Source organism: Bolinopsis microptera, chromosome 1 (assembly GCF_026151205.1).
Source record: "Bolinopsis microptera isolate Bmic1 chromosome 1, MBARI_Bmic_1.0, whole genome shotgun sequence".
NCBI classification, from domain to species: Eukaryota; Metazoa; Ctenophora; class Tentaculata; order Lobata; family Bolinopsidae; genus Bolinopsis; species Bolinopsis microptera.
In genome coordinates this window covers 13,364,996-13,384,067 of record NC_087072.1, presented here as the reverse complement: position 1 = coordinate 13,384,067, position 19,072 = coordinate 13,364,996, and the positions used below count along the sequence as shown (strand labels likewise).

Here is a 19,072-nt window from a genome sequence, read left to right as displayed (position 1 = left end):
GTGTTGACACTGTGAATGGAATCTGTTGTTTTTTTAAAATTATTTATGAATCAGCTGTTTATATTTCTATGAATTATAATTTATTATTGTAATGATCAAATGTATCAATTATTTATCGGTTGTACCTATGTTATATGACTGTTTTACTCTTGTCATGGGCATTCCTATATTCCTACATGTAATGACTAATGAACAAAAATACCAACGCATGACCTAAAAGTAAACTAGTCTAGAATATTCACTCCATTGCAATGTCAACCCAAATTTGAATTTATGTTAAAAAAGTTAAACTTTCTAAGCCTGAATTTTGAAATTTAACATTAATTAGTTTAACTTTTTTTAACTTTTTTTAACGTGGACCCCCCCCCCCCCCCCCCCCCCCCCTAGTCATCTTCGCGACATATTTAATATTGTCACGTGATCCCCAACATCCATAACAAGAATTGCGAATAGAAACCCGCCTTCCCCCATCTCCAAAATCCCTCTTTTTCTGAAAAAACGTCCGTTCGTAACCTTTCATTTATCATTTTGGCAAAAATGATGAACGAAAAATCAACATGCGTCAACCGGGTTGTAGTCAGTAGTGTCTATCAGAGAGATTAAACTCAAAAACCATCACAGTTCAACAACTTAACTGCTTGACCTGAAATGTTTATTACGTCCAGAACGGTCGGTTTCCGAGAATTGCTGTAGATTCTGAAAAGCAGCCGTTTAGTTTAGAGTAGAACTAGAAGTCACGTTTTGATGGGAACTGGTACAACACTTTGATATGTAACCTGTATGTACCTCCTTTAAGTTGACCTCTAGGTAAACGTTGGTGGCGTTATTGAAACTCAAAATATACCTTGATCGACTCTTCTTAGGTGGTCCAAACATTTCAAAAATTTGTGTCTATCAACCACTCCTTAATATCCCCAATTTGGCATGAATTGGACAAAAATCAGGTCCCCCACCTCAATATATGACAGAGAAAAACCACCAACTAACAGTGACATGTACAAGTTACTGACCCTATACTTCAAACCACAGTCAGGTGATGTAAAGAACAAAAAGAACGAAAAAAAGAAGGAAGAGAAGGAAGTGAACTACGAGCCATGTTCCTTCTCAGATGACCTAGGGTCCAGTAACAGCGGATACTACGAACTCCAAGCTGTGCTCACTCACCAGGGTAGAAGTTCATCGTCTGGTCACTATGTTGCTTGGGTTAAACACACGGAAGGTATGTATAGTAGCGTATAGTAGTGTATAGTAGTGTGTAGTAAATGTATAGTAGTGTATAGTAGTGTATAGAAGTGTGTGTAGTGTATAGTAGGGAGTGTGCAATGTTCGTGTGATTCTTTCAGTAGCTCAGGATTACTTGTAGCTGAAGAGCGAATTGCTGCTGCCGCATTAAAAACTCCCGTGCGAAATAACTTTGTATTCAAGTTGTCACAAGGCAATGAATTCTTGCCGCTCAAGCTGGCATAATCCGAACTTAAACCATGGAACCCATTTAACGCAATTATAGAACGTGTCTCCAATCCTGCAAGGATGAAATTGTTTTTTATAGATACCACCCCATTCTTCAGAACTAGGCCACACCGATAAACGGTTTGGGAAGTGATGGAGTAGGGAAATTAGTTATGCTCGGCGGCTGCATTTATCATTCCTACATGGTGTAAAATAAAACTAATATCTCTATAATCAAGAAATCTTACCCAGCGTGAATTTCAGATAACTGGATAAAATGTGACGATGAAAAACTGAGTATTGTGAAGGAGGAAGACATCTTGAAACTTAGCGGAGGAGGTAAGCAATTATGCTATTATTTATTATGCTATTATTAATTAAGCAATTATGTGGTTGTGCGAATATTTTATGAAAAATGTATACATAATATTCTCGTGGTTTATTTTCAGCGGGCCCCTGGTTGAAAGGTATTCATATTCTACCTTATATATTAATGACCAACATAATTTCTCGGTCTTTTATACTTGGTTTGTTTTGATGGAAGTGGTACAACAATTTTATATGTAACCTCCTTAAAGTTGACCTGTAGGTAAATTTTAGAAACTCAAAATGTTCCTTGATCGCTCTGCGTCCTAAGTTGGTCGAAACATTTAAAACAAGTTTTACAATTTATGTCCATCAACTACTGCTTAAAGATCCCCAATTTAAAAAGAACTACATAGAAATTACTGAGAAATGGTTAAACTTAAGATTTTGAAAATTCTCCCAATTTTCCACCGAATTAGATACTTTTTTGAAGCCCAGCCAAGAAATAATCCAGCAATTTGTTTCAATATGAGTGACTACTACCAAAAATTGATATTTACCTGATTGAATTTTGAATCTTGACCTTCTCGTTCTCTAAGGCATTGCAGCGACTTATTCCTCGACTTTTGGTCAAATGGGCAATGGGTATGGGCATAGATTGGCATTGCCTTTAAAAGTAGTAAAAGTGGGGAAGTTGAGGAAAATCAAGGCAACTAAATTTCAATAACCGGACGTTCCCATACTCTAATCTGACAAAACTATTCCTGGAGAAAAAATGATTGCGTGGGAAAAACTATTGATTTCGACCTAAAATGGTGAAATACTCAAAAATCACCAAATTCGATCCTGCATTAAATATACGCAGGACCGAATTTGGTGATTTTTGAGAAATTTTTAATTTGTTACATAAGTTAGCTGCTTAATCTTGCAGTAATCACTTGATTCCTGTCTACTCCCTACGTACTTTTCACCGTATATTTATAACTATGAGGAAACGAATTTTACTGCAAATGTTGACTCCATTTATGGCGCTTAATGTTGGTGGTGACTACCTGGTGGGTCCCCTATATAGGTGGTAGTGGGCAGACTAGACAGAACGAGCTTCCTGTGAGGCCTATATTTCGTTATATGGCAAATACGTGGTCTCTATTTCTAACATGGAAATCAAGTTAACGTGGAGTGTATTATATATCGGTTTAAGAGCTTTAACAAATCTAATAGACAGGAGTTAAGTAGGATTGTTGTAGAAGATGTTGTTATAAAGGGTCCGGTGTTGAATAAATGGAACTTTTGGTACTCAAAACGTTCTGGTTTAACCGGGTTTTAGTTACTCATTAGTATTTACTAGTTGTAAGCTCGTTAACAAATTACTTCATTTCAGGTGACTGGCACGTAGCTTACACACTACTGTACGGTCCCAAACGCCTTGAAATATGGGAGGACGAGAAGAAAGAAGAAGATAAGAAAGAAGAAGATAAGAAAGAAGAAGATAAGAAAGAAGAAGATAAGAAAGAAGAAGCAGTTCCTGAGATGGAGAAGATGGAATGAGATGATCTCCATTTATAACACGTGTTTTAAGCGTCTGGTACGATTGAGCACTCAGTTAGCACACAAGCACTCAAAGTTAACTGCAGAACAACGCCCCTCCGACATTTCAATTGTGCTTCATTTGTATGTTTATATAGTAGGTTTTTTTCGTACTGGTCAATTGTGTGTTTTATTTCTTCAAAATTAATGATATTCTTTAATTGAGCTCTGCCAATGGGTGGTCATTCTAATTGATGTGTATGAGAACATGTTGTGACTCGTAAGGAACTGATAGCTGATAAAGCTTATCGTAGCTAACTTGTGAGAAATATTGGTTAGTAAAGCAGAGCTCAGTTTATGGATACCTCAGAAGATAAACTCCAATCTCTTATCAAAAGAGTAAATACAGATTACAGATATGCAAACGATAAAACAAATATTTTACCGAACACAAGTAAAAGTTTTTAGGTTCTCTAAAAACACTTCATCTCATAATTTCAATGGTAAACATTGAAACTGTTCATTTATTTCAAGCCATTATAAAAGCTCAAGTTCATAATTCATGCCGATTTCGGTCGCACTGTATAGTAGGTCAAATGTAACATTCTAACACAATCAAGTGTGTTCCTCAATTTAAAACCTCTGGACACAATATCACGCGAATTCTGACATGAAGCTTCTATTAAATCTATTACTAAAACTAACACTAACCCATACCATTAAAGCTAAGACTTGTAGGTCCTATACGTATAGACTCCAACCTTGCAGGCGTTGCTAGGTAACAAGATTCTGCTTCATAATTCACAGTTCAAATATGAAATATATTTTTTGTTTCCTGATCGAATTCAAGTTATTTTCTTGGACTCAGACTAAGACTGTTTGTCCCCTGAAACAACTGTGGAAGTAATCTTTACTGCTATGATGTGCACGTGACAATAATCACGTTAATTCCATATAACGTGGTCAGACACTTGATGCTGATATCTTCTTCACGTTGACGCGTGGTACGAAGCCCTGCCACTTGACCACTCCCGTCGTGTGTACCCATATCCAGGTCTTGGAGGAGATATTGGAGTCGGTGGTTATCAGTGTGTCCCCCTGAATAGGATAGTTTTACTTTAGGGGCCAAATCCTGATTTACGAGTATATATAATTGCACCTGTGTACCGTGAATGAGGTACTACCAGCTTACCAGACAACCTAATAATAATATTAAAATTACACAAGTAAAATGAACAAGGAATAAATGGCTGCGAAACTACTGTTACTACAAGTGGGGTTGCACGTCAGGTATTACCTTATATGAGCATCACGTGACTACTACTACTGTACATACCTTTATCATGGTGAACTGCCGTGAGCCGCTACCCACAGTATAGTTATCTATCACTATCAGAGCAATGCAATTCGTGAGATTTCTTTTGAATAACTGCGGGAGTAAAGTAATGAGATTATTTATAAATTCTTGGATGTAACTCTCAGTTTAAGTTGAACACGAAGGTGTAACTGTAAACTTGTATCTCACGTTTTTCTAGTATTCTTACTGTCAAAAGACACCTCTAAGATTGTATGTAATAATGTATTATTATTATTATATTTCACAGAGTTTATTGAAATTCTTTGAAAATAATTATTTATAAAACTTGTAACCGCTGCAGCCTTTTTATATTTTCATTTCGGAATTCAGACTCGATTTCAAATATATAACAAAATGGATACTAGAACGAGAAGACAAGCTGAATAGACATTTTGGGACATGTTATATTGCAAATAAAGCCAGCAAGCTCAACTTATCAAGACAAAAGAAACCCATACCAAAAGTACTTAAAATTTTCAGCAAAATTGGTAAAATCGTTGCCTGAGATTGACGATTATAGTGAATTAACGCAGCTGACCACTAATATTCACTTACTTTGACTCTGTTATCTCTAGGAGTGCCGATTGTAAAGTTCCGTATCTTGGAGAACCTCTGACTCATGTTATCATGTTTCCGAATCTTGTAGCTCCGGTGTATCTTGGGTAACGAGTTATTAGAAATCTGCTCGGTGCTTATTTCATGCGCTATATAGGGTTAGGCACATAATTTTGTCAGGGTACCTAATTTTGTCATTTTGCTCTGAAAAACTGCCTCGGCTCGGAATTTCAGCTTGAAAGAAAAGGATTGTGTATAAAAAGAAAGCTTAGACTTTGCTGAAACTGCTCGTACAAAGTTTAAGTTTCTAGCTCTTTTGCATCTGTGTCAAAAATGAAGGCGAAACTGTTAACCCGAAAAATAAATAAGATCCTTAAGGTTTTCTTAAGGAATTTTAAAAATTTTGATTTATTGCTATTTCAAAAGTAATTGAGCTAGCTTCATGCCATTGCATATTTCAAATATCTTCTACAGCAGAAGTATACGTACAAATTTTCAAGTCTCTAGCGCAATTATTGTTCAAGTTACAGAGGGTGACAAAATTAGGTTCGATTTTGCCAAAAGTACCTAATTTTGTCAAAAAAATCGACCTTTCTCAAATTTCTTGTAAATCACAGATTGTGTTGAAAATGGCCTTATACAACTATTCTGAAGTTTTTTTGCCCATAGGATATGTATAAGGCACTTATAATAGCATAACACTTATAATAGCATATTTTCGCCGAGAAATATTAGGTGGATAATCTGATTTTTTCGATCTAAAATGACTAAAAAAATATTTGATGAAATTACTAAGCAAGTGATCTATCTACAGACATGAAAATTTCAACCTAGGCCTAGAACCAATCGTTTTTCAAGATGCCAGTGGTTTCAGGGGCATTTGGGGCTATTTTCTAAGATTATATACCCAAAAAGTGTCATCTTTTCATCAAGCTACTAAACTATGAAAACATCATATCTTTGGGATTTTTGAGGTCAATGTTGGTAAAAAAGCGCTCGAATGATGCATCCAGGTAGTCTAAAATACCGAGAAACGGTTACTTTTTGCACAATCTTCAAGTGACAAAATTAGGTTCGGGGTGACAAAATTAAGTAAAGTCACCTAATTTTGTCATTTTTTCAAAATAATTTTTTTGGACATCTTCAACCCCAGCAATTTCGATCATTTTTGTGTTAGAACTTGCCTAGACTGTCTACTATAACATGGTGGAGGTTTCATCTAAATCAGAATTTCAGACGAGGTTAAAACCCATGGTTTATATCAGGCAGTCGGAAAATTGCCAAAAAATGACAAAATTATGTGCTTTACCCTACTGTGTTTTGTTCGAGATAATTTGGTTCAAATTTGGCTATTGAATTTGAAAGAAAGTGAGGTAGCAACACTTATAATCCCAATCTCTAACGTTAACTTTTTAAAGGGGTGCAAGTCCAAAATGAAATGAAGATATTCTCAGGCACTTCCGATTTTCCAATTCTGCTTAAAATTTTAAGTAGGTACTAACTACTAATACTATTGGTATGGGTTCCTTCCGTCTTAAGAAGTTGAAGCTAGCTAGTGCTAGTATCACTATTCTAATGTTTATTTAAAACATTAAATATGTATATTTTAAATTGTGTCTAAAATGGAAATAACAAAAAGTTTGCAGCGGTTACACGTATTAGGTTTCGTTCACATGTTACGTATTCAGCCGAGGGGGGAGAGGTCGCGGGGTTTCCAAATGATGACGCTAGTATAATTTTGACACAATAGCTATGGCCATGGTATGGGGGGGAGGTCAAAATTGTTCAAAAAGTAGTGATTACGTAATATCAAATATGTGAACGACCCCTTACATTACAAAGAATTGTATTACAAAGAATTCCAATATACGTTCTGTGAAATATTATAATGGTCGGTCTTTTGACAGTAAAACTACCAGAAGAACATGATATGCAAGTTTTCATTTTTCGTGTCTAACTTAGATTATTAGGCGTACATTACATATTCCATAGATATTAAACTTTGTAAATAATTCTGAACCCTAGAGGTTATCGCTTCTGTCTGGTAAGGGGCCGTTCACATATTGATATTACGTAATTATTTTACCTCTTCCCCCCCCCCCCCCCCTCTGTAATCAGTTTCACACATAGCTATCGTGTCAAAATTACACTAGCGTAATCATTCGGAACCCCCCCCCCCCCCCCCCCCCAGCTGATTACGTGATATCAATATGTGAACGACCCCTAAAGTATATAGTTCTCGTATCCTCTTCAGAATGGAGCTGATAATGAAAAAGCAAGATACAAGTTTTGAAAACTTAATTACCTTCCGTTTGATGTCGTATAGCGATGAAGCAGAAACACAGGGCTGTCTCGGTGATGACGGACAAATTGTCGTGGTTATGTGACCTCCTAGTATCCTGAAAATATCAAATATTAAAAACTCTGAGTTCTGACGTTTCTAATTCTGGACCTCAGAGTCTCAGACGCTGAGTTTATAAGTTAACATGTATATGCATTTTTGTATCAACTCGAATGATAACTATCAGCGTCACTAAAATTAAATGACGACACAGTTGTCACCAAGTATAATGTACGTGTTCCACTAATCGGTGACTGTTATATGACACCCGACCAACTGATCTCGAGCTCTCGAAGTTAATAAAGCCTCACGCATCAAGGTTTGGTGCCAGCTTACCCTTTGAATCTCTGGTCGTGTTGTACGTTCTCCATAGATTGAGATTGGAATATTGTCTTCTCCATTGAGAAACATGCGATTTTCTTTGTATCTGTTACTGAAATTTTGGGGAATTTTCAATTAAAGGTTATCGGACTAAAATATAAGTTAAAGATGGTCGGTGTTGGATGAGGTAAGGTTGAGAATATATCAGTTTGGCTCTGAGCCAATATTATATATCCTAGCAAGCCTATATCACTAATCACTAGACAAGAAAGTCTTTCATTAATTATGGCACAAAAGAGACGATGAGATATTGTGTATTGATCAGGTGGTCTGTATTATAGCTAGATACTCACACAAATAACTTGTTGGAAGATAGCCCCTTTCTCCCTTGTCAGTACAAACTAGAGCGCAGTTTCCCACTCGACCTGCAACGAAAGATTATTACAAATGTGGTCACTTACTGGTCACTAACTGGTCACTAACTGGTCAGTGCGTCCAAAAGTGTAGATATAGACTTACTTATACTACATAAGATATAAAACCTTAGTCATACTTATCAACCTTTATATTACTTATTAATTGGTATCGCAAATATTAGGTAACTGGTGCAGTATAATTTGAATCTTCTGTGAGTAACTGAGAAAATTAATCGAGCGAATAAATACATATTTTGCTTGTAGTCACAATTATTGAAACCGATTCGTTGCATTTGTTTTAACTCCCTACAAGGAAATGAAAACCCTGGCAAGAATTATGGCAAGTGAAACCAGGAAATTTTTCGATTTTGTCTGCTTATTAACTTTAATGATACCAAGCTAATAATTTGTTATATCATATCACCAGTTTGACGATAATATTACGAAAATTTAAAATTGTTGACCCTGTTTTTACAATCCATTTACCAGCATAATAGCAACAGTAAACGGTTGCTAGGTTACTAGGTTACCATGGTTACTATAGATGGTGTGCAGGTGCAAATCATGGCCAAATAAGAGTGGAGTCAGTTGATCCTGGAGTACTCTAATGGCTGTTGCGTAACTCTAGTGATTTAATTGGAGAGAAAGAGAGAGAGAGCAGCTGTGTAACTCTCTGTATATCGAGCTGGGATTAATTGTGGATGCAAGAAAGCTGGAGAAAACAGAAAGGTGCTCAGTACGGGGCCACGTGATGCCCGTGTAAGGAGTGTGGTCCTGTGGCGGCCACTCTCCGAGATTGTGATCATTCCTTCATTAAATCTAGTCCAATCAAATCTAGTGTGAGTTCTTATTGAGGCTTACGCGTTTGGCTTTATATCAAAAATCATGCAAGGGGATATGGTTTTACGGTAACTACAATCTAATAAAATCTTTGATAGTTTGAGATTTGTTAAATAAAAAAGTAAGGACGTCATGCAAGCTGTGAAGAATTCTGGATGCCGAATCAAAACTCAAACAGCTTATAATATCATGATGTAATTCCAGAGAATTCCACTAACCTGTGACAGGTATGAGTTAATTCTCACCTAGTTCCACTAGAAGCTGGCCGGTCTCCGTATTGACTTCATCGGAGCTCTCTGCAATGAACTTGGCACAGGACTTCCTGATGTTTAACTGCTTGCTGAAACTTTTAAATCCAGGTATTAAATCTGGCATTTGAAATGGTTTAAAGCTGATATGGCAAATTGGAATCTGTTTAAGGGTGCTAGTTAGGAATTATATTTTCTGGAAACTAATTTGTCACAAGCATTTCTGTACAGGAATGTGTTGTCCATAGTCCATACACCATAGTCCCATGCATCACCCAAAGACTTGTAAAGGTAAATTTGAAGAGCACAACTTGAACTAGCTAAGCATATTTTATCCAGGCGTCTTCGAACAAAATAGGAGGTTCAAAATAACTGCAATGCTCATATTATGGCAGTCTGATGATGGTTTGAAAGTGTGAATCTACTTTTAAAACTCTTTGGGGTGGTTCCTGGGACTATCATGGACAACACATTCCTGCACAGTAATGCTTGTGGCAAATAAGTTCCAAGGTGGTTTCATTTGTATGCATATTGTCCCTGTTTGACTGCAGTGTACATATAATAGCATTATTCTAAATTATAATTTATATAAGGCCTAAGGGTAATTATGTAATTATGTAATTTATCCTACTTGTCGAGAGATCTGGCAGCCTCGTAGAAGTTTCCTTCAGTACAGAGCTGAGAGAGGAGTTTCTCAAGCTCCCCCAATCTGTCCCTATCCGTCAACTCCCCGGTCAGCGGGAAACTGTGGGAAATAGAGTTCAGTTTCATGATATTTCTTGGAATTTAACCCTTGGGATCGTTCTCATATAACGTAGGCGAGATTATGGAGTGACGGGTAAAACTTAGGGAGAAGTCTAAAAATGGCGATCCTTTTTCTTTACGCTGCAGACGATTATCAAAGAAAAATGACAGGGTTACGTAATATCTAAACGATCTCTTAGTGTTATTAAAACAAGAACGAGAAGATCAGCCTTCGAGAAAGTGGCATTAAGTTATTAGCAACATTTAACTTCCAGTACCACCATCGTGGGTGGCACTGGTATATTATTAGTTGATTTGTCAGTAAGAAAGGTCGACACTTGAACTTATATATTTAATATATTATATGACATGTAACATGCACTGTTTTGCAGAGGTGTAATCAAATAAAAGTTGTTTATTAAGTGATAACTGCCACTTCAAGGCTCCATCCGAGGAATTATTAATAGCTTATTCGTGGACAAGATTAATCGTGAAATTGTTCTATAAATTGGCCTAATTTGATAAGTTTTGTAAATTTGACCATATCTATCACAGAACTACCAACTTATCAAGATGCGGGGACAAAACATTACTTTTACAAATACAACTACCAAGTATTCAATAAGACTTTCTATGTAATTACAAAACTAACCAGTCGCTCTCAGAGTCGCTGGGACAGCCGCTGTCGCAAAGTGAGGAGGTGGTGGGTCTGATCTTGGGTCTGTCATCCAGGAGCAGGGACTTTTCACTTGTACTCGGAACTGAAACGTTTGCGGAGTAAGCAGGAGGAATTTAGAGTGTTTACTTGTGTGAGATGGTTTAAGGAGTGAAGAGGAGAAATTGTTTGCAGTTGTACATGAGGAGTATGATTGATTGGATAGCATACAAATTTATTAATGAGTTACCACCTATTTGTATATAATGGTGCTTTATTTATTCTGCCACCTAAATAGAGGTAGCCACACGTAGTTTTGTTCACTGCATTGTTTATTATTGATCGCTAAACTCGTGTAATTGTCTTATGGGTGTTGTTCAGGGAAAATGTTTTAAGATATTTAATCGATAACTACGCCTTCAGGAACCTATGATCATTGCCAATATCATATATTCAATTTTACATAATGGGAGGGGGAATAATTAATGACTATTGCATTGTTCAGTCATAGACTTCTGATTAAGCTGTCAAAAGTCGACATGTTCCTGTTAGAAATTGATGAAAGTTAGGCAATGTAAATAAAAGATCGTTCACATATTACGTAATTAATATTTATTCCTCCCCGTAAACCACTTAGTTTAGAATAAATATTCTGTAGAAATATCAAATAACAATGCTTTTCTAATTCTACCCCCCCCCCCCCCCCCCCACCTCATTTTTTGACAATTTTTCCAGGTCCAAGATTTTCAAAATCGAATAAAAAATTTTCTAAGGCCTATCTCAAAATTCGGCTTGATTGGTCTCTTCTAAATAATCCCTAGAACATATCCTGAAAGTTTCAGGGTGATTGCTCAAAACTATATTTAATCATCCTATAGATGTGGATACTGGCGGGGAGGTGATAATTGTTTGTTTACATTAATAGTGAGCACATGTTAAGCAGGCTGAGGAGGTGATAATTGTTTGTTTACATTTTAGGTCGAGCACATGTTAAGCAGGCTGAGGAGGTGATACATATTTTGTATTATAGAAGGTTTGTAACACTTGTAACGCCTTCTTGTTACCCCCCTTTGAGGACCCCGAATTATTTTCTGAACGAAAGCTCAAAAATAACCGAGAAATCGACCTTCTTATTAACTCATTTTGATGACTGTTTCTGACCTAAAATTGCACGAAAAATCGATTTAGCTAGGTTTCAGAACCTATAAACACTTCCTTATCCCTCAAAATCGATCTTTTATAGTTAATACGAGCAACAAGCAACATATATTTTGATCCTTCGGTTCTACTCATGACCTAAGGAGTTAAGCTAAAACCGAAAGAGCGAGGTAATCCTCACCTTAACTGATCAAACTGGTACTAACACAATTTTCAGATAGAAATGTTCTTTGCGATACGTTTATTGCAGCTTTGCAACTTGAGTGAAGACAAGAGTACGAAAACACACAGCAGGTAAGCAACTCACTTTTGGTGACTGTTCCTCACGAACATTCTGATCCTGCAACATAACAACAAGGAGATCGTCTCCTTAACAAATTGAACAGGTAATATCACAATTTCCAGAGCAGAGCATGATAACAAAGTCAAAAGAAACATAATGAAGGTAGGTTACGAACACCACAATAATATAACAATCATACTAACAGCTGAATTTATTCTGACGACTGGCAGTCCTGATGTGCTCCGTGATCCTAAACGAGCGACCAATTGTAATAGAGGTGTTATGTCACGTGACACCGATCCGTCCAATCACAAACAGGAAGAGTAAGCGGATGGATATCGTATGTTTACTTTCCTTATCTGTATTTGACCCTCTGTTCAAATTGTTATCTCCACCAAAGCTTGGCTCGGCAAGGTCAGCGTGCAATATCGGCACCGCGGTACACACGCCATGATTACGTAATGAACTAAAAATAGTGTGATCGTTACAATATATAACCGTGCCCACTGCCCACGACCCCACGTACAATACAAACTGTTGGGGGGGGGTTGCTTACGATAGGCTGTGGTCGCTCCTCCAACTGACTGTGGTTCTTACCGTCCAATCATGAACAGAATATTAACATTGTTTAGTTATAGTGGGTCTATAACTATAGTGGGTCTATAACTATAGTGGGTCTATAACTATAGTATGTCTCGGTTGAACTGTGGACATTAGTATTATTAAGTTTTATGTAATAAGTGCGCTGTTGAAATGGTTCAGTGGACCCCTTTAGTTCGTTCACCAGCTGCATTTTATTTCGGTTCATGGGTTACAGCTTTGTTGTACGCTATTAAATTTAAGATTTTTATTTAAAATTTGAAGTGTCTAACCTGGTAAAAATATACTGCATCATGTTGAACTGGTAGGTAGTACTAGTTCTGGGTAAAAACATGTCCGTCCTTGTGTACACCGCAAGTGCCTGCTACTGTAACATACATTTCTTGTCAGAGAATTCGTGTCCTAGTTTCTGTTTTCAAACACTTACCGTCCCAGTTAAGCTAGGGAGCACTCATGGATATAATATATTCCTTTGCCTCCAGTTGGTGTAAGGCACAGTTCATCATTTGGAATCCCACTGAGTTCATAATCGCGACCACTTATTACATAAAACTTAATAATACTAATGTCCACAGTTCAACCGAGACATACTATAGTTATAGACCCACTATAGTTATAGACCCACTATAACTAAACAATGTTAATATTCTGTTCATGATTGGACGGTAAGAACCACAGTCAGTTGGAGGAGCGACCACAGCCTATCGTAAGCAACCCCCCCCCCCCCCCCCCCCCCCAACAGTTTGTATTGTACGTGGGGTCGTGGGCAGTGGGCACGGTTATATATTGTAACGATCACACTATTTTTAGTTCATTACGTAATCATGGCGTGTGTACCGCGGTGCCGATATTGCACGCTGACCTTGCCGAGCCAAGCTTTGGTGGAGATAACAATTTGAACAGAGGGTCAAATACAGATAAGGAAAGTAAACATACGAAACATCTAATTTCTAATTTCTAATTTCTACGATATCCATCCGCTTACTCTTCCTGTTTGTGATTGGACGGATCGGTGTCACGTGACATAACACCTCTATTACAATTGGTCGCTCGTTTAGGATCACGGAGCACATCAGGACTGCCAGTCGTCAGAATAAATTCAGCTGTTAGTATGATTGTTATATTATTGTGGTGTTCGTAACCTACCTTCATTATGTTTCTTTTGACTTTGTTATCATGCTCTGCTCTGGAAATTGTGATATTACCTGTTCAATTTGTTAAGGAGACGATCTCCTTGTTGTTATGTAGTTATGTTGCAGGATCAGAATGTTCGTGAGGAACAGTCACCAAAAGTGAGTTGCTTACCTGCTGTGTGTTTTCGTACTCTTGTCTTCACTCAAGTTGCAAAGCTGCAATAAACGTATCGCAAAGAACATTTCTATCTGAAAATTGTGTTAGTACCAGTTTGATCAGTTAAGGTGAGGATTGCCTCGCTCTTTCGGTTTCAGCTTAACTCCTTAGGTCATGAGTAGAACCGAAGGATCAAAATATATGTTGCTTGTTGGTCGTATTAACTATAAAACATCAATTTTGAGGGATAAGGAAGTGTTTATAGGTTCTGAAACCTAGCTAAATCGATTTTTCGTGCAATTTTAGGTCAGAAACAGTCATCAAAATGAGTTAATAAGAAGGTCGATTTCTCGGTTATTTTTGAGCTTTCGTTCAGAAAATAATTCGGGGTCCTCAAAGGGGGGTAACAAGAAGGCGTTACAAGTGTTACAAACCTTCTATAATACAAAATATGTATCACCTCATCAGCCTGCTTAACATGTGCTCGACCTAAAATGTAAACAAACAATTATCACCTCCTCAGCCTGCTTAACATGTGCTCACTATTAATGTAAACAAACAATTATCACCTCCCCGCCAGTATCCACATCTATTAACATAAACTATTAAAATATTAACCGGTTTTACATAAACTATTAAAATATTAACCGGTTTTACATAAATCTCTGCTATCTGCAGTACTGACAAATTGGTTTGTGCCGCGTGCTTGCTATTTTTTAGTTCATAGTTAAAAGGTTTGGTAAAACGCTGTCTGAGATGTTGTCGTTAAGCAGCTCATTCCACGAAATCAGAAACACAAATTATTGAAATATAACGATAAAACCTAGTATTAACGGTAATCTAGTATTAACACCTATCATTAATATTATCTACATGGTCGTACTAGTAATACTAGTACTAGTAATACTAGTAGTACTAGTAATACTAGTAGTATTTCGTAATTTACCGGCGCACCATTCCCTCCGCACGCATTCGTTCCACTTCTTCTCACTATACGTGAGACTGAGAGAAACGAGTCATAGACCAGCAAGCTGGCCTATGTAGTCGTAACACTAACAGTTTTAAAAGATTGCAACTTGTACCTGCTAGATTCTCTGAGAGTGCAGGATTTATCGAGTCTCTTTTGCAGGAGGATACACTTGAGGGTTTTGAGATGGCTTTACACTGCGTCACCTGGCGATCATCATTTTGATTATTGGCTAAATGCTAAAAGTAATTTCATTTTTGTAAATCAATCAAGGGTCCTTTTATTTTAAAATTAAAAAGGTACTTGAGAGAAAATTAAATGTGGCATGGCAAAAATTGTGGGTTAACATTACCAAACATAACAAGATTGATAATAATTCACTGTCGCTAAAACACGAACGTGAAATTTGGTTCGATTGCGAAACTTGGTTGAATTGTGTTTTAAGTTTGATTCCGTTTGGTTCTAAAAATATTTACAACAATATAATACATTATACTGACGTCAGAAAATTTTCGCAATCTGCAGATTTTTATTTACGTAAGATTTCACTGATGTTTAAAAGTTGTTTCCCAACAATTCGTCATGATCATGAATGTCTTTTATTTCAAAGAAATCAGCTCGGAATTTGATAATGGTATTGGTATTTGTACATGAAGTCAGTCATAGGTCTGGAAATTCTCCAAAAGGCGCCACGGTAAGTGCATGAGCTGTTTTAAGGAAAATTTCCAGCAGCCATGATAGCTATCACAGCTGAGTACACCCTTGCGATGTTGAAAATGGCATAATTGCTATATCAGGTCGGCCTTTCCAATCTTTAAAATTTCCCAATCTAGCCAAATTTGTTTTTAAAGAGAACTAGCCAAGGAGATCCGATGAAAATGGCTGATTATAGAGTAGTTCAGCAGGCAGTACAATTTAAATTGTTGAAAATGGGTTGCCTTTTTAGCCTTTTAGGGGACTTAACAAAAAGTCTTAAAAGCTTTTATTATTAATATTGGGGCTGCTCTAATAACTGACTGGCTTATTGCCAATATGGTGGAAATTTTGATAAAATCCATCCTTGGCCCCAATTCCTATATAGCGCGTTGTCGCCTTAAATGGAGACAGTTTACTTTAGAAAAAGAAAGGCTCAAATATTTTCTACCCTAAATTGTGGCTTAAACTTTGAACTTTGAACCTAAAGTAAATACATATCTACGATGTAGTGGTCTATCTGAAACAGTACCTCAATGCTGACATTAGATTCTTTATGGCACATGTTCAGCGGTACGAATCCCTCTTGACCCTGCTCGTCACGGACGTAAAGCCACTGATCGTGCTGTATCAGTACCCTGGCTCGCTCTTTCCTGAAAGATAATGTAGCCGTTTAAAGTTTGACAATCAAGCCTTTGGCTTTAGCAATCAGGCTTTTTATGGGCGCTTCTGTCTAGGTTTAATCGAAATTTAAACACGGGATCTTGTCAGTTTATCCGTAAATTTCGCGGAGTGGGTAATAATTGTTAAAGTGTTATTGCGGATAGAGATAACTTTCAAATAATCCGAGCCTGGAACCAGAAACTCTTTACCAAAATATGTTTGATGTTGCACGGGTCAGTCAAAGTAGAAAGCAGAATGTCTATCCGGAAGTGACAGTTTCATTATATATCTGATTGTCACCTGCACTGATCACTAATAACGCTTTTGAGATTGGATTGCTTACTTTTTGACAGAAAGCTCGTCTGACAAAGAAGATTGGTAGTCACTATCCATTATTACATGAGATCCTTGAGGTATTGGTTCCTGCGAGGGCATCAATATTATCGTTTAGATTAAGAACATCTGACAACCTTCAAGCAGATGGTGATGGTGATGGTGATGGTGATGGTGATGGTGATGGTGATGGTGATGGTGATGGTGATGGTGATGGTGATGGTGATGGTGATGGTGATGGTGATGGTGATGGTGATGGTGATGGTGATGGTGATGGTGACGGTGATGGTGATGGTGATGGTGATGGTGATGGTGATGGTGATGGTGATGGTGATGGTGATGGTGATGGTGATGGTGATGGTGATGGTGATGGTGATGGTGATGGTGATGGTGATGGTGATGATGGTAGTGGTGATGGTAGTGGTGATGGTAGTGGTGGTGGTAGTATGATAGTGGTTAGACAGATAAGTTTGTTTTTTAAGAAGTGAAAGAGAAAAATCTGAAAGAAAGATGAATATAAACCTGAGATGTGGGTAAAGTGGTGTCATCCGTCAAGTCCCCGCTGCTCAGGTACTTTTCAGAGATTTTGTTCTGCCAGTAGTCTTTTATCAGTGCCACATCATCCAGTGTCTTGTTCTTGTCCATAACATCTGAAAGTTAAAGATTTTTATCATCAATGTTCCAGCTGCTGAAGTACCAGCTAATGGTTTTCCTTTTCTTTTTATGTAAGATCTGATATATCGAGCCAGCTTGACAAGGTTTTATTGCTTTTGATGATGATTGCGTCAAAAATCGAATGTGAATTCTGAGGTATCCAAGCTGTGTTAGTAAATGATTAGATCGAGATTTAACTAATCCGTATGTGATATTTTACGAGACTCCAGTCTAGCCAAATCGAATTCAAATACTAATCGAGAGTTGGACTCAAGGTGTTTAACAATATCTGAAAAGTAGATAAATGTGAATTACCAACCTTTAATTCTGTCGAATATCTTTATCAGCCAACGCGGCTTCATCAGGCTGATAGATAGTTCAATTTAAAAATAAACAAATCCACACAATTATACTTTCTAATTCTATAGAGGGAAAATATTATATTTAAAATCAAGTACACGTGATTTATCGGCATGTTTATTTACAGTAAGTGTGACATTGTTACTTCAGATTGCATAGCTTAAGCAGACGAGATGTTTGACTTTGAAAACCACCGCAAAATAACAAAAATTGCGCCTGTTTTCTTGACGGTAGGCGGGTGATAAATTCCACAGCTATGCCGTGAAAGTTGGAGTTAAAGATTATACTTTAGCTTAGAGTTAGAGCTACCACTTTGATTCAAAAATCAAAAATCGTTCCCCATTGGCCATTACTGATACAGACGATATTTAGTCAAAAAGACGCAAGCCAACTTTAGAACATGAACTAGAACTAAAATAACACACGTCTGATCGAAAGGAATGTCAAGTTACCGGCTGATGACGGTGATCATATGACATATGATGAAAAGACAGACATAATCATCAGTCGACGTAACGGAAGCGAAATTGCCTCTCTCTAAACGAATTGACGTCTTCGATTTTACAGGAACCTTTTTGAATGAAGAATCATCATAAATACATATATTATATTATTATTATCATAAATACAAGTGCTAGATGTAAAAGAGAAAAGCAATTTTATGGACTCTGAAGAATAAGCTTAATATTATGCTAACGTATTACGAATTACGTTAGCACAATCAGTATACCTCTTGTTACAACTGAAAGTACATGTCACAACTACTTCCCCAAATGCTGCTTACGTACTTATGCTTACGACAATATCTTGACATTGATCATTCAGTTCAGAGATTGCGACAAAATGTAGGCGAGGAATTAGGATTTTGAAATTCTAGTACAAGGTTTACAAGGTTTACAAAAATAGATCTATATTACAATGAAGATAATGTCAGATCAGCGTTGCTAACACATCAAAATCCGAAATCCAAGTAAAAATCCGTTTCCATTAAATTATTTAAACCAAAAATATCAATTCTGTTCTATATATCGTTCAAGTTATTAGCTTCCAAAAGAAAAGCACGAAAAACCTTACAGAAAATCAATGTGAAATGTGAATTTGTTTTTGATTTGTCCTTGTGTGTGTTCTCCTTTAGTGCAAATGTAGAGGCTAGAAGTAGAATACAGTACCAGCCATTGACGTATAGTAATCCTGGACCTATGTGGCAAGTTTGCTCCCCTGAACAAAAACAAACAAAAATCATTGACGTTAGCTTGCGTTATAATCCTACAGTAAAGCCTTTTGTTCAATATTTCTGATGTTTTCTAATCAA

The 19,072-nt window shown here is 37.0% G+C and overlaps 2 protein-coding genes across 4 annotated transcripts in view; one reads left to right on the top strand and one right to left on the bottom strand.

The window, feature by feature from the left end:
• The window catches only part of LOC134812829 (ubiquitin carboxyl-terminal hydrolase 14-like), a 124,820-nt gene extending 121,357 nt beyond the window's left edge, over positions 1–3,463 (top strand). For all 3 annotated transcript variants that reach the window (XM_063820408.1, XM_063820421.1, XM_063820413.1), the window contains exons 11-13: positions 1,030–1,219; positions 1,714–1,788; positions 3,137–3,463. In XM_063820408.1, the coding sequence (XP_063676478.1) occupies positions 1,030–1,219; positions 1,714–1,788; positions 3,137–3,303 (432 nt within the window). In that variant the 3' untranslated portion in view covers positions 3,304–3,463. The remainder of the gene's footprint in view (positions 1–1,029; positions 1,220–1,713; positions 1,789–3,136) is intronic.
• Positions 3,464–3,672: 209 nt separating this feature from the next.
• Positions 3,673–17,762, bottom strand: LOC134825908 (uncharacterized). Its single transcript, XM_063838104.1, has 14 exons — positions 17,720–17,762; positions 17,269–17,396; positions 16,757–16,836; positions 16,283–16,403; positions 15,173–15,263; positions 10,757–10,865; positions 9,992–10,105; positions 9,358–9,458; positions 8,210–8,281; positions 7,872–7,968; positions 7,500–7,593; positions 5,195–5,296; positions 4,619–4,711; positions 3,673–4,380 (listed from the first exon to the last, which is right to left on the bottom strand). The coding sequence occupies exons 1-14, from the start codon at positions 17,760–17,762 to the stop codon at positions 4,246–4,248; spliced, it is 1,380 nt and encodes a 459-aa protein (XP_063694174.1). The 3' UTR covers positions 3,673–4,245.
• Between the last annotated feature and the right edge of the window lie 1,310 nt (positions 17,763–19,072).

Coding starts and splice junctions, on each gene's coding strand:
- LOC134825908 (XM_063838104.1), bottom strand. CDS start 17,762: ATGAAGCCGCGTTGGCTGATAAAGATATTCGACAGAATTAAAG. Junction 8,282..9,357: donor CCAGCTTCTAGTGGAACTAG/GTGAGAATTAAC, acceptor CTTTCGTTGCAG/GTCGAGTGGGAAACTGCGCT. Junction 5,297..7,499: donor TATACGACATCAAACGGAAG/GTAATTAAGTTT, acceptor TCGTTACCCAAG/ATACACCGGAGCTACAAGAT.